This window comes from Caretta caretta, chromosome 3 (assembly GCF_965140235.1).
Source record: "Caretta caretta isolate rCarCar2 chromosome 3, rCarCar1.hap1, whole genome shotgun sequence".
Taxonomy (NCBI): domain Eukaryota; kingdom Metazoa; phylum Chordata; order Testudines; family Cheloniidae; genus Caretta; species Caretta caretta.
In genome coordinates this window covers 136,381,761-136,397,866 of record NC_134208.1, presented here as the reverse complement: position 1 = coordinate 136,397,866, position 16,106 = coordinate 136,381,761, and the positions used below count along the sequence as shown (strand labels likewise).

Here is a 16,106-nt window from a genome sequence, read left to right as displayed (position 1 = left end):
CTAGATCATAGCTGCCCCTCACCAACTAATTCGTTAGCCAGCCAAGACACTGGCTCCAACAATGTTGTATGCATTGTTCCAACTGGGATAATGCATGGAATGTTTATTCTTTTAAGCAAATGGAGAAATCTAAACCTATTTTAATGTGTAGAAATATTTCTGGTTCTTTAGACGAAACACGAGATGAATCTCAATGACTGAATCTTCATAAAGTTTTGAAAAGCAGAGTTTATTTAGTAGGCACATCATTGCTTTAGTAGCACTGGATTGTACAGTTCACAACTTCACCATTTGTGAATGTTTTGTTTGGTTACATTGCATTTTTCAGTGTCTGTTAGGATTCAAGTAAAAAAAGTGATTGCTTTATTTCTCTACAGGTTGTCAAGATGGAAGCATGACTCCGATAAAACAAACTAGCATATGGTAGCAGAACTGCCATTCAACAGAAGTGAAGACAAACTATAATCTGAATTCTGTATGTGACATACAGTTAAAACTGCAACACAACCATACTCAAGCTAGTTCAGATAGGATTTTGCATCACATGGGATGATGCAGGTTGTTCACCAAAAAAACAAAGAACTGGGTTTCACACAGTAGGAAACAAAGAATCTATTCAAAATAGACATGACTGAGAGTTTCAAAATAATACAATTTACATGAATTAGCTTCCTTACTATTTCCTGATTGTAAAAGTTGTGCTCTCTCAGCTGCAAAGTAAAAGGCTTAAAAGGAAAAGTACTGCTTGTTGATTTATTACAAGATATTAAGATAATAATTATTATGAGTTTGCAGGATTATGCTTCTGATGTTACAGCTCTGTGTTAATAGAAAACCACCTTTAAAAGATATAAAAATACAGTTTGGGATTATTTTAGTGGTTAAGTATTTTACTTGATGGGTATTTTTCTTCTCTGAAAAGTTGCATTTTTTATTTTATTAAACTCCACCAGTAGAAGCATACAAAACCATAAAATCTGTAAAGTAATATTTTTATATGAAAGAAAAAAGTATGACTTCTAACATGTAGCTCTATGAACATAGTAAAAGCAGCATATATGGGATGAAGAATGTTTGAAAATGGCAAAATATTTTGTTAGTCTGAATAGTTTTTATTTTCACAAGCTTTAATTTTTTTTTATCTGAATAGGTCTCAAATTTAATATATTTTTTTAAAATTAGTGATTTACCTTTTCTTTCAAATACATTTTAATAATATATAGGCCAGATAAACTAATACCATCAATGCAGATACCTACTAGTGCTGCACACTGAAATATATGCTAGTTATTTGCATTTCTAATATTTGACACTGAATGTACCTACTATATTTGTAAAAATAATTTTTAAATCATTTTGTCAAAACTTTCAAGAAGCAAACTGGGAAATCAGGGTAGTTGTTTTTTCCAGCACGTACAATGAGTACCACCAATTCCTGAATTACAGGTCACTTTCTCCATACAATGCTGATGAAAATGAGGTATAATCCAGAGCTCCAGGAACGGCACCTGGACCAGAGTAGGCAGGCATTCTTCTGATGCAATACTGAGCTTGTTCAGAAGGCAGTTCTCGCCGCAGCTCGTCTGCGAGAATATAAGGCTGAAAAAAAAAAGTTATTTTTAAAAAACCCAGATACAGAACAGATTATTTAACTAATATTAATAAACTAGGACTTCCTGCCTGTTTTTGCAAGATCAAGAATATTTCTCCTCCTGAGTCGTAACTTCAACCATGAGCTGGTAGGAATAATCCTCTCAGCAAATAGACAGGGTCAAAGTCTAGCCTTAGTTATATACCGTTGACTTCAATATTATAATAAGTTTTTAGATAAACATTTTTATTACAATAATTACTACTTTCAATTTAGAATGACCTAGGAATGCCACTCTGGACACCTGTGACATTATTTAAAATAACAGCAAAACGTTCAAATCTCACTTTCTTGGGAACTCGGTGTGATCTTCAGCACAAACTCCTATTTGAAATGTGTTTGGAATTCAAAGTCTAGTCCTTCTTAGTCGAGATCACAAAATCAATATCAGGGGCCAGACTGAGTCTGCCTGGTGGCATTGCAGTCCTGTTCTAGTCTGAGCACAGAACAGCTTGCTGGCAGCACTCTCTGGGACACAGTCACAGACTACTCCAAAAGGGGAGTGAGTTATGAAACCACTGTTCTTCCCTATTGCATGTTCCTCAACTCCTACTCCTGCATTGCCTTGGCCAGCAGAGCTGGCTGTGGAGAGGAGAACATGCTCTGCTTTCCTTGGGAGATGTGCAGCAGTTTTATTCCCTGTGTGTGCCCAGCGTCTGGAGGAAGGATAATGCTTCCCAAAGCTCTCCTGGGACAGGCAGCTCCATACCACCCCATGGTATTTTGCTCAGCCAAAATTCTCATCTCAGCCACACCCAGGCAAAGCAACGGAAGTCAGAAAAGAGATTATGAAGAGGATTTTACCCCCTTAAACAATACTGTTCCATGGACATGCATGAGAGCAGATTATGACCACTGTATATGCAGCTGTGTCACTGAGCAAAAACTATTCAATGCATCTTATCTTATCAGAGAACCATAGAAGTGTAGGACTAGAAGGGACCTCAATGGGTCATCTAGTCCAGTCCCCTGCACACAAGGCAGGACTACATAATAACTAGACCATCCCTGACAGGTGTTTGTCTAACCTGTTCTTAAAAATCTCCAATGATGGAGATTCTACAATCTCCCCAGGCAATTTGTTCCAGTGCTTAACCACCCTGACAATTAGGAAGTTTTTCCTAATATCCAACCTAAACCTCCCTGGCTTCAATTTATGACCATTGCTTCTTGTTCTATCCTCAGAGGTTAATGAAAACAATTTTTATCCCTCCTCCTTGTAACAACCTTTTATGTACTTAAACTGTTATCATGTCCCCTTTCTGTCTTCTCTTTTCCAGACTAAACAAACCCAATTTTTTCAATCTTTCCTCATAGGTCATGTTTTCTAGACTTCTAATCATTTTTGTTGCTCTTCTCTGGACTTTCTCCAATTTGTCCACATCTTTCCTGAAATGTGGCGCCCAGAACTGGACACAATGCTCCAGCTGAGGCCTTATCAGTGTGAAGTAGAGCAGAAGAATTACTTCTTGTGTCTTCCTTACAATGCTCCTGCTAATTAATACATCCCTGAATGATGTTCACTTTATTGCAATAGTATTACACTGTTGACTCATATTTAGCTTTGTGATCTACTATGACCCCCAGATCTCTTTCCACAGTGCTCCTTCCAAGGCAGTCACTAACACAGCTGCTACTCTGAAACCTTCCTAAGTGGAGTACTTTGCATTTGTTCTTATTGAATTTCATCCTATTTCCTTCAGACCATTTCTCCAGTTTGTCCAGATCATTTTGAATTTTAATCCTATTCTCCAAAGCACTTACAACCCCCTTCCAGCTTGGTATCATCCACAAACTTTATAAGTGTACTCTCTGTGCCATTATCTACATGTTATGTTAGTTCTTTGTGATGTGAAGGAATAAGGACCCAGCTTTGAATTCCACTTGCATTCCTGTTAGATGCTTGGGTCGAAGTACAAACCAGTACCACAAGAATGAACGGTGAGCACTTTAGTCTTCTTAATGAAAACCAGACCCTAGATATACTAGACAGTTTGTTCAAGACTTTCATCAAAGGAAGGTTAAACAACACTGCTGTTGAAATACAGGGAATTCCTTACAGCTAGGAGCAAAAGGACTGACCTTATCTGAAGCTAGGATTCTGAAAGAAGCGATGACTTGCTCAGCCGTGTCTGTGTCTGCAGTCTCTCTGGTCATGAAGTCAATGAAGGACTGGAAAGAGACGGTTCCCTGCCCATTGGGATCAACCAGGGACATAATTCGGGCAAACTCTGCCTCACCCTTTGACGAAATTCAGAAAGAAAAAGATAGTAACTGTAAAACCAAATTTCAACATAATGTATCTTTATGACATACTACTAGAGGCTCTGGGTAAAAATTATAAAAATACTTAAGTGACTCAGAAGCCTAAGTCTCATTGTCAAAAATGACTTAGGAGCCTAAATGTGACTGAAAGTCAATATGACTTAGGAGCAAAAGTGCCTACATCACTCTTGAAAATGGGATTTAGGCACCTTTGAAAATGTCCTAAAAGCATTGTATGTGCCCTTCAATTAACTTTCTGCTTCCTGAAATATTTTCTACACTAAATCTAAATCATTTATAATGGATCATTAATTTCCATTTTTTTTTAAAATAGTGGCATGATAGAGTTTTGACTTAATCCTTTATTTAAAAATATATTCTCTCTGTTTTTAGCACTCTATCAAGTTTCTCTGCTACCACAGGCTCGGTCCTGAAAAGAGCTGAGCACTCTCGCCTCAGTCCAGCAAAGCACTTAATCAGCATGTGCTGAACTTAAGATGCACTGAGTCCTTGGCCTTGACCAGGGTAAGTGAAGCTGCATGGGTATATGGTACACATTCATACACCAGCGTCTCCCTTGTTACAAATGGAGTGACAAGTTTGTTTATCTTTTCCGTTTCTCTTCCTTTGTACAGTATAACTAGTCTCCAGAGGTTTCACTTGCTCTTTATAATTAGTATCACTTTCTGCACTACCACAACAAAGCTGTTATGTTGTATTTGGGACAACATTGAAGAGGACTGGTTAAACATATTCAAAAGTAATGAAAACATTTTGATTCTTATGAAGCTTGGAAAGTGCCCCCCTCACACATTTTTTTTCCAAACAGAATCTAAATTTGGGGCCTAAATTGAGCTGTTACTTTAATGCAAAGCATTCAATGCATGTTCAGTTCTGCTCAATGTCATACTGGTTTCTCTATTCTATTCAAAGATATGTTAAATTCACATGTTCAAAGAATAACTTGATACCATCATCTCTTCTAAATCTGTTCTTGCTCCCATTGAAGTATATGAATAAAAATTAACTCTGCACAGATGGACCCTTGCATCAGTGTGGTACCACAATGACATTAAAGAGGGTTGCAGGACTGAGGCTTTTCTTAGCAATTAACATACACTTTGTTATTATGGTATCTACATTTGGCAGAAACAATTATTAAAATCTCCCTAATACATGACAACAATTACATTTATTCCTAAGATTTTTTTTCAGTTACAAGAGAATGAAAAATGTAGAGATTTTAAATAAATAAATCTCAACCCTACAGTTTCCTTTCAAGAATTAGGAGTATTAAAGCCTCAGAATAATTCTTTTTTATGCAGACAAAAAGCTAATTTATAGATCTATAAACTGAAAGAACTTAATTGTATATTTATTTGATACAATGTACATTTCATGGAATATACTTCATAAATCAAAGCTAAATGCAACAAACCATAAAATAGGTGTCTTCAGGGGGTATATTTTTACTTTTAATTTTTTTTTACATTTTTAAAGTATAGAAAAAATTGGAATTGATAGCCAAAGTGTAAATATTATTGTTAGTAATATGTTCAAACTATGGTAACCTTTAATGCTGACGTGGTTAGCATGATTACCGATACGCAAAACAAATTTCATTGTATCTTAAAATTCATACCAAATCATAACCCATTGAAATTAAGCAAGCTCTGAAATCATCATGGTCCATCAGCCCATTCTTCTTCTATTGATCCAAGTAGCATAAGGAATATATGAGGGAAGGTTTGAGATATCAAAGACAGGCAGGAGATCATCACCATTTTCGTACAGATGACAAATGTGCATCACCAGAAGATTGGATCCATGGAACAAGAGGATGTTCATTGGAGGTATTGCCAAAGCAGGTCATGAGGAACACCATCAATTTAAAGGAGGAAGAAGTAGCTAACACATAACGTACATGAAACAGACACACCACAGAGAACGATACCAGAAAAGGGGTGGGTTGAGTACAACATATGAACATACAGAGCACAACCAGAAAGGAGAGAGAGGCAAGGAGAAAAGTTGTCACTGAACTAGCCAAAGTCAGGAAAGGCAGGCTGGTTCATTGTGAGACACCATACTTTTTCGGTTTCAATGTTGGAAGGTTTATTAGAAATTGCAATACTTTTTAGTGACTAGCAGTCTAGAAATCTTTGCTTTTTGAAAATACTGTACTCCAGAGCCAAGGCACACTGCGCTGTGTGCTGCCACATGGGAAGTGAATTCAAGAATTCTCTCTCCTCTGATCTCTAGCTAATGGGACTCTGAATACAATAGAGATATGAGCCAGTGGGGTTGATGGAGGAAAAGTGTATTGTTTTGTATCCAACAGAAGTTGGTCAATGGCAGATCTCTTATTAAAGGAAGGCGCCTGTTTTTTCAGCAGCAGGGTGAGTGGGACATTCATGGCTAATTGCACAGGGTGGACATTAAAATGGGGTCTTGGTAGAAGAGGTCGGCAAAGGTCTATGTGTACTAAGAACACCCAAATAGCCAGTGCAGAATCCTGGTGCCATGGGTCCTTCTTGAGGGAGAGGGAGGGCTCCTGCTCTTGGAAGTATGAGCAGGGGACAATGGGCAATATGAGTGTGTGATGGGAAAGGCAGCAGTGACCCACTGCAGCTCATTAGAATCCAAGTAGACTACCTTGGATCACACAAAAGCAGCAAAATGCAAACATTTTTAAAATCAGCTACATTTGAGTTTAAACCCAGGTTTCTTTAGGCTAGTATTATACAAGTCTATTTGAAAATAATAATACGTCAGTTTTCTCTACCTGCAGGTCATTTCCAACCTGTCCTAGACTGATGAGGCAGGCTTTAAATGCATCAGGCTGCAGATCGCCAGATTCATCCTAGTAGCACATCATGGATCATGCATGCAGAACGTGCAAGGAGGAGGGAAAAGTCATAAAGTGGGTTAGTTGGTTATTAAAGAACACTGCAAAGTCATATCAATAATGAGTTGTTAAGATGGAATCTGACTAATATAAATAAGGAGGATCCATTTTCATTGTTTACTTTTTTCAGAAGATCTTAGCTGTTGATATTATGTGACTTGATCCATAGCTTATTGAAGTCAATTGAAAGACTCCCATTTGACTTTAATGAACTTTGGATCAGATCCACTGTGTGCTTGTTTATTGGTATATTATTGGTTTCATGAGTTTTGGGATAATTTATTTTTACTCCAACTACAGTGTTGAACTGTTGCTTTTATACAAATACCATTTTTCTTTTTTCTGCATTTTCTCTGAAGAGGGATTTTTGTTCTGTACTCTACCATTTTCATCCTTCATTTTCTGTCGCCATACAATTTGTGAGAGATAGTCAATGGATAACTTGACCTAGACAAAATTATTTTTCCCACTGGATTAGGATTGCTTCTTCTCCCTTGATCTGATAATATTCTTAAAAATTTGAGTAAGAATAGCTTGGATAAAAGAGAAAATAATTATATACTCATTAATTCCTGGCCTAGATCAAAAAGAAAACCCTGATCAATGACATAACTTGTTTTAACCATTTGTCTTCTTATGACCCATTAAGATGAGGATCTGCTCTGAAAATTTATTATAAAAGTAGAACCATGGGATCCCACATTTATTGTCTCCCAGTGACGCCAGATCAAATTTGCTCATTTTTTCCCAAGTACGTTTTGTTTCTTTAATTACCAACCCCGCAAACTCACCCAGCATTCTCAAAACCAGACTGTTTTCTTCCCTTCCTGTTCAGACCACACCCATAACCCTGACCCAGTTGAGGCATAGTATAGATTTAATTCAGGTGCATGCAATTAAGGTCTGTCCCTAAAATCTGGAAATTTTTCCTCCTACTGGTCTAACAAAGCCAGAGTTTGTACAACTTTAGGTCACAGATCAAGATCCAACTTTTTTCTGTGACTTCTACACAAGAGAGAGGATCTTGGTCAGCTGATGAGTAATTTAAAAGGCAGGAGGCAAGCCTTTTCTTTTTCTGACTCTTGTATAGTTATGTATTTTGTTAATCGTACATGCTATTAAGAGATGTACTGGGTGCATTTTATAAATTAAATAAATAATTTGGTGCCATAATCAGTTCCTGACCACCAACATTTTAAAGGAGATAAATAGGCAATTATGTTGGCTCTCTCTGCTGTCAACCTCCCACAGCTCCACTGTGAGAAGGAGCAGTACAATGCCAATAACCAGAGATAAAGCGGGATGAAAATTTCAAGTGGGGTTTGTTGAAACTAGTAATTACCAGCAAATGCTTCCCTTAATTTCAGTCAGATTTTATGGGCTAGTATTTGCTGGACAGAATCATATTTCAAACAATTTAACAGAGCATTTCTCTTAGCACATCAATCAGTGCTGGCTCATAACTCTCCAGACTCACCCCAGGTCAGCTCCAGGGCCAAGTTATACCAGGGGAGCTGAGCTCATTTATTTATAAGGCCACAAATCACCCTGTTCCTTAAAACAATATGAAAAATAGGAACAAACGGCCAACTCCTGTCCCTCTCTCTGCAAGCATAAAGAATCTGGACAGTGGCGGAACAGGGCCATTCAACCACACGTGGTTTGGTGGGGGACGAAATTTGTGCATGCACTCCTGCCTGGTGTATAATCCAGCTGTTGCTGTGCAGCAGCTGTTTGGGGGCAGACTTAGGGAGGGGAAGTGTGAGGCTAGTGGATCCACTGCTACATGTATCTATCAATCATTCCTTCTGCAGAGGACAGGGAGAAGGTTGTATAGGAGCTAGTATCCACTTCATCAACTGAGTGGGATTCCCCAGTGTACGGCCCAGTTGCTTGTGCCATGTATTGGGGCAGGATCTGAGGCTTAGTGAATTTTGTAATATGCATCAGTCCTGGTTCGGGAAAGACATCTCTGCCTCTGCCATACACCAAAGCCCCATAACTGCATGGGATATGAAGATACTTTACAATTAAGTCACAGATTTCTTTATATTGCCTTTTTGTTTTAAAATAAAGTGCAAGGGGTTGGTCACAGAGAAATAGTTCTTTGTATTATTTATACTTTTGTTATGGGACAACATTAAACACTTAATTATGTTTTTAAAAGGATATAAAATAACCTTACTTGTTCATCCTTTTTGGCCAAACCAGAAAAAAACACTGACATTTCCCATCTAGTTTCACTACTAGCCCCCTGAAACTTGTCCTTTCCCCTCTGTAATTTATACACAGCTTTACACAAATACAAACTTCCAAGCCACAGTAATGCATTCTCAAATGTGTGCTTCAGTATCCTGAATGTTAGTTTATCTACATAAGCTTGTTGCTGCAAATCCTTTTATAGGGAGCTGTTGTTTTTACTGTTAGATAAACATATACAATCATACCTTGCTACTGTTTTCCACGCAGAGCTCCCATTTGAAATCAATGGTTTCGCAAAAATCAAAAGTAGAATATGGCCCACATTTACTGACATTAACGTGGAAAATCAGCCAATTCAATATTTATGATATTGCAGGTGTAGCTGCAGTAGATATTTTATCATATGCTTTGCAATTAGGGTTTATTAAAACATATTGAATCTGAAAAAAGACTCTGTTCTTCGCATTACATGTGGAAACACTAAAGGGATTGAGAAGCACTGATTGCCAACATACACATGTCACCTGTGTATGATAAATCAATTAGACACCATTTGGAGCATCCCAAAAAATCTTGTTATATTTCAAATAAATTGTACCCCATATCTCCTTTATGCCTTTCTATTGCAGTACAAGGAATATAACAGTTGGGCAGCAGATTCCTATTTATACTTGGAGCTTGATTGTGCCTTTAGTCACAGCCCTGAGCAAGGAGTGGTGCACCTTCTCAGGAGCCCCAGGAGGTACCATGCCACAACAACACCTGTCTAAGACATAATTCCCTCCCTGCTTCCCCCTTGCTACAGGGGAGGTCATAATTTACTCTTGGCCTATAGCTAAGGGAATTTACATCAGCTGTTTGGTTCAGCTGTGCTGGTTGATGCACTGGGGAGAGATGGAAACTCTCTCTGCCCTTTGCTTCAGGTGTATGCAGCACACCTTACTCCAGCACACCCAGACCCAAAGCTCAACTATTCCATGCAGAGGTCTAAAGGGGTAACTCACTCCTCCTAACTCCCCTGTGTGGGCCCGTAGTCCAAGCCAAAATCTCATCCTTTCCATTTTAAATAGTATGGAGTTTTATCTTTCCAACAGTCAAGACATACAGAGGCCACTTAAAATAACATGAGCCTCATCCTCATGCCCTTCCTCAAACAGATCAAGATTGGAGACTCAGGTTCTGTAACAGTAACGGAGTTTGAATGGTAAGATCATTATGATTTTGAATATTTGCCCTTTTTTTTTTCTCCTGGAGAAAAAAAGGAGTTCCCCTCTCAAATTTATATCTCATTGAAGCCATTCTTGGCAGTTGTCTATAAACTGTTTAGTTTCATGCAGATCAAAATGAACTATTAAAAATGGAGCTTTTAGTGACTCTGCACATTAATACTCTGTAATATTCACACACACATGCAACATTAAGATCTTATTTAAACTGGTAAAATACCAGGAAACCCAGAACTTAGGCATCCATAACTGACCCTGTTTAAATAGTTAAAGTCTACTTGTCAGGAATGGTTTTCAGTTTTTGGATTCTTGCTGATTGTTCATCATTGAATTGCACTCTTCAATTCTATTTATTTTTCTAAATACCTTATCCATTCAGCACCACGATTAGCAACAATAGTCGATTAGCTATAAAGCTAACAATTCTATACTATATAATCTTCCTTAACGGGAAGGAAAATACTGGCAGTACCTGTTTCGGATATGCATGTGTTTTAAAGATTTAGAAGCTAAAGAAAATATGTCAGCAAACCTCAGAACATAATGTTTATATTGAAAATCTCTACACCCATTTCTGCTCTCTGCTTCATAAGGGAAATGTGATGCCTTTCATGTTACAGAACTACATTTGGATGATCCAATTTCATGCACCCCAATTCCAGATTTCATAGCCGAGTCCACATCTGCCTTACCTCTGTAAACAGCCAGTTTAGAGGACTGATAATTGTGTGTACTTGAAGAAACTCTGAAGCAGAGTTGATACATTTTATCCTTTGACATTGAATGTGTAAGTTTGGGAGGATGAACGGAAGGTGTAAAATTGAAAAAGAAGCTTCAGTCTTTCAAATGTGTTTGTTTAATGAAAAAGATTTGCCTTCTTCTAGTCTGTGTAGATTGAATCACATTTGCCCACTATATTATACCTTAATTAGGACTGGTCTACACTAACATTTAATTCACACCAAGCTGAGGTGTGAATGTAGCCTGAATTAGCCTACTGCACCCTAACTATCTGTGTGGACCCTGCTACTGTGCATTAACAATTCTTTAGGGCATGGCTACACTGGAAACTTCAAAGTGCTGTTGTGGGAGCCCTCCCGCGGCAGCGCTTTGAAGTGCGAGTGTGGTCGTGCGTGAGCGCTGGGAGAGAGCTCTCCCAGCACTCCTGGTAATTCACCTCCACGAGGGGATTAGCTCCCAGTGCTTGGAGCCTGTTTACACTAGCACTTTAAAGTGCTCTGATTTGCTGCACTCAGGGGGGTGATTTTTCACTATAAGAGCGCTATAAAATGGAAGTGTAGCCAAGCCCTCAGTGTGCTTTGAAACAGCTTCCCTTTTAGCACTATTTGTTGCACACAGGAAGCCTGGCTTAGTAGCTGTGTTTTCAAATTTTGCCTCCTTTTCTTATATTTGTACACTGCAGAATGTTAACTACTCTCCAGGCCTTCGGCCTTACCCTCTTTCTTAGGGTCATATGCTCTCCACCCTGCCTAAAATTGTGTGGAAGCACCACCTCTCTCCTACACCCTGTTATATAGGCTTTTCTATGCTGCAGCTCTGCTGCACTGTTTCCTCTGGGACCTGGAGGTGTCTCTGCCAGTTCATGGAAAGGCTGCAGGTCCATCAGAACATGGCCAGTTGCCATAGATCTTAACTTGTGCATATCTAGGCCTTCTGCAGCACCAGAAGCTTGACAGTCCATTCTGCTGGGCTGCCACCACCTAGCAACAATACCCCCTCCATGGAAAGTTAAAGGCACAGAGCGGACATTCCTGCTCTGAAGGATTCAATAAAAGTTATGGAAGTGCTGGAAATGGCTACACAGTGTGAGTTGTACTATGGCATAGCCACCTTTATCCCTTACATACCATACCTCTTCCAAACCTTCTCCACGTGGTGTGAGGGAAGCATATGCTCTTTAGGGAGCTCCCAAATCTTTACACAAAGTTCCTGCTTCCCCACAATGGATTCTTCTAAACTGTAGGTTGTAATTTATCTGGGCCTGATGCTCCGTCTGCTTTTAATAGCTCTAATTACTCAATTATCTGCTCCAGTGCATTGGGAAAGCCTTTCAGCATGTTACTTTTTTCTCACCCTGGGAAATGTATCTCTGTCTCTGTGATATTGTCTTCTCCGTCCTTAGTGAATACAAAGAGGAATTATACACCACTACAATTACACTTAGGGTCTCCATAAAAAAATGAAGTACATCTGTCACTGACTCCTGTGGATCTACCCTCTCCTTGCTTCTATTGTAGATATTTGAAAATTCTACTTTTTGTCTGAAGTGCCAGATACCAAATGTTGACTATCAGGATCCAATACACATCAACTACAAATTTAGATACATGTAGCCACTTCGGAGCTGGGGAGCTAAGAAATGGAATATCAGGATGGAGATGAAAGGGAGGAGCTAGCATTGGCCATGGGGTGGACAGAGTCAGGCTGCGAGTGGGTGAAGCTCTCTGGAACCAAGGATAGTTTTCAGGGAATCCAGGTGGTAAGAGGGAGAAGGTGAGGAATTGTGTACAGCCTCATGTCAGAAAGAAGCCAGAGGAGAAGGAGGAAGGGAGCAGGCTGGTACTATATTACAGCAGTCATTTTCAGTGTTTGAGATTTGCATTGGATTTTGAAGACAGATTTGTATGAGCATCTACACAGCAAAATTGTGTATGAATATAGTTTTCCAACTGGGAATGTCACTCACATCCCTATGTGCACAGATATAGATGTGAGGTCTTTTTTAGGAGTGGTGGGTGAAATTCTGTGGCCTGCATTGTGCAGGAGGTCAGACTAGATGATCATAATGGTCCCTTCTGGCCTAAATATCTATGAATCTATGAATCTATTCTTATGTATGAAAATAACTGTTTGCATTAAATAGTTTTGCTTTGTTACTGCATCCATACCTATCTCTTTATTTACCTCTTACATGTGCATTTTGATTACTTCTTTCATTTCTTTGATTGCACTGAGAATCACCAGTACAGTGTGTTACATTCATCCACAAGGGTATTTTCTTTCCTACTTTATTAATTTCTAACTAAGGAACTGAAACACACAATCCCTGTGCATAGAAAGGATTTTCTTTGAAAACGATCGCTGCCCCTGCTGAGTTGCTTCCTTGAACAGAATATTTCTAGGGGGAAAAGTTATTTATTTTTTCCTTTTTTTCTTTTTGTTATAATGCAGGCGAAATCAAGCCTTAATATGTGACAGCAACTACAGGTGAGAGCATGTAACAGGCCCCTGCTTTAAGGTAAGGGACCACATCACTTTGTAGCATATACAAAAATATCCAGTCAGTCCCCTGCATTATTTTAACAGGTTGTTACAAACACTCAATTAGCTGTCAATCTCTCTGAATTTTAATTCCACAGCAAAATTGAAGAGCAGAAATTAATCTTTAAATCATCTGCATAATAAATGCTGTAGTTTAAGAGAATATGCCTCCTCTTTTTATTTTGACAGGTTTCAGAGTAGCAGCCGTGTTAGTCTGTATTCGCAAAAAGAAAAGGAGTACTTGTGGTTAGTCTCTAAGGTGCCACAAGTACTCCTTTTCTTTTTATTTTAGCATTTTTACTTCAGAAAAATTATCCATTTTTTAGTGCATCTTATTTTGTTTTAAAGAGAGACTGATATTTGGAATGCAAGGAAACAATGTTATACTGACTTGCTGTTGGAGAACTGTTAGATGAGAAAGAAGTTGGAGTACTGTACCCTATCAAAGTGATTGAACGATGCTCTGAATTCATTCATTTGTTCTTGGGTGATACCCTTGGCATCTCTTGTAAGGATCTGTGTCTCAATCTCATTGATAGTTCGGGCAATGGTGGTCAGTAAGAGTTCCCATCCAACGCGGACATGCTAAGGAGAAAAAACATGGATTCTTTAGGCTGTAATGAAAACCTAGCATGATAAAAAAGACAGTGAGAGAGAAACCAACAACACAATCTGAAATTATTTATATAGATTGTTGTTTGGTGCCACTTCCTGCGTGCTACGATTATGGGTACACTAGAAATATAACAGCATGGGCAGTGGGTATTGTAGGCAGGGGAGGCTGTGCCTCCCCAAACTGCCTGGCTTGGCCCCACCCATGCTATACCTCCAGGTCCCCTTCTGCCTGCTGTTCCCTTCTGTGGCCAAGAGGCTGCAGCAGGCAGGCTGAGGGCCGTGGTGTGCACAAGACTCCCGGACTGGGGCAACGCTGGGGCTGGGGGTGCTCCAGTCACGCCACCTGCATGCCCAGGGCCGGGGCTGGGGGCACTCTGACCACTCTGCCTGCCTGCACAGAGCTGGAGCTGGGGGTGCTCCAACCGCGCCGCCTGCCCGCCCGCCCAGCGCTGGGGTTGGATGCAATATGGCTGTGCCGCCCACCCAGTGTTGGGGCAGAATGCGATACAGCCATGCCGCCTGCCCAGCACTGGGGCTAGGGGTAGGCGGGGGGCCAGTGGCCGTGGGGGGAGATGTGCTCCGGGCTCCGGCGGGGGAGGGAGGCAGAAGGGGCTGGGTCTCGGGCAGAGCAGGAGGGGCTGGGGGTTAGCCTCTCCCAAGGGCATGCTCACCCGCTGCCCATGTATAACACACATGCAAAAAATATTAAATTAGTTCCTAAACTGATACTTGTTCATACCCTCTATTGGTTCTTGATCATAGTGTTCATGTTAGCCATGAAGTCTGATGTTGGCTTAGATGGCAGCACTTGGATTTGAGAGCTGTTGTATTTTTGAGCATCAGTTTAATTCTGGACAGTATTTGGCTGACCCAACATGGTTCCCAAGCTTTCCAGTTATAGTCACTTTCCCACCTTGGGCTCCAACTCTTTGAACACTTAAAATCATGAGTTACTTTATACATGTGAGCAGTCTCATTTAGTTCAATGGGACTACTCCTGTGTGTAAAGTGACTTATATATATATGTGTCAACAGGACCAGGGTCTTGGCTGGTAATCTGTCATGGCAAACATGTGGGAAAAGACATGGCTTTATCATGACAAAAATGCTACAACAGACATAAAAAAAGGAAAAGTCGTGACAAACTATATTTTAAAGAATACAGTTTTTTGTCATGGGAAATTAAGAGGAAAGTCAAATAAATCTTTTATGTTCCAATTAAAACAATAATATTTAACAGTTCATACCCATATAACAATCTATGTTCCACCCTCCACGAACATATAGAAAGTCCACAATGTAAAATGTATAAAGGAGTCTTATGCTCTGATCTTGCAATCAGCTCCATCCAGGACCGGGGTCTTTCTCAGGAGCAGCTGATCAGGTGACAAAGACCATAGGCTTCATAAAAAAGACCAAAAGTCATGGTTTTGTCACAGGAATTTATGGCCGAGACAAATGGAGCCTTAGTAATGTATATCTTCTGCTGCAAATAAACTAGGAACTCCCTCAGACTGGGGGAAGTGGATACATGAACCTAAGAGCACAGAACTGAATTCATAAGTACCTCCATAGTATAACTTGTGTGCTTGTTATCAAACACCAGGGCTTCTTGTATAAGCTGATGGTCTCCTTCCAATTTGTCAATATTGGTTTTGTAGTTGATGATATTGTGTTCATGCTGCTTCAGTTGATTCATCTGGTCCTCCAAGGTCCCTGTCAACTCAATAGAGCTGCGGGCAATTTCCTGTCACACAAAAAGAAACAAAAAATCTAAACTCCAGGTTTGTTAGTTTGCCACACATTTACGTGGAAAATGTAACCTTTTTACACTAAGAATCAGTGGCAATCAAAACTCCCTCCAAACTAGAGAACGTCCTCTGTTGCACACTCATATCTCAGGACAACATTCAGACAATGGTATTTACATAGAAAGAACACAGCTAAACTAATAATC

At 39.6% G+C, this 16,106-nt stretch overlaps 1 protein-coding gene across 2 annotated transcripts in view; it reads right to left on the bottom strand.

The window, feature by feature from the left end:
* Positions 1-210: 210 nt before the first annotated feature.
* The window catches only part of ACTN2 (actinin alpha 2), a 90,804-nt gene continuing 74,908 nt past the window's right edge, over positions 211-16,106 (bottom strand). For both annotated transcript variants that reach the window (XM_048843788.2, XM_048843787.2), the window contains exons 17-21: positions 15,717-15,896; positions 13,973-14,119; positions 5,559-5,624; positions 3,734-3,892; positions 211-1,599 (exon numbers count right to left, since the gene is read on the bottom strand). In XM_048843788.2, coding sequence (XP_048699745.1) covers positions 1,441-1,599; positions 3,734-3,892; positions 5,559-5,624; positions 13,973-14,119; positions 15,717-15,896 — 711 coding nt within the window. In that variant the 3' untranslated portion in view covers positions 211-1,440. The remainder of the gene's footprint in view (positions 1,600-3,733; positions 3,893-5,558; positions 5,625-13,972; positions 14,120-15,716; positions 15,897-16,106) is intronic.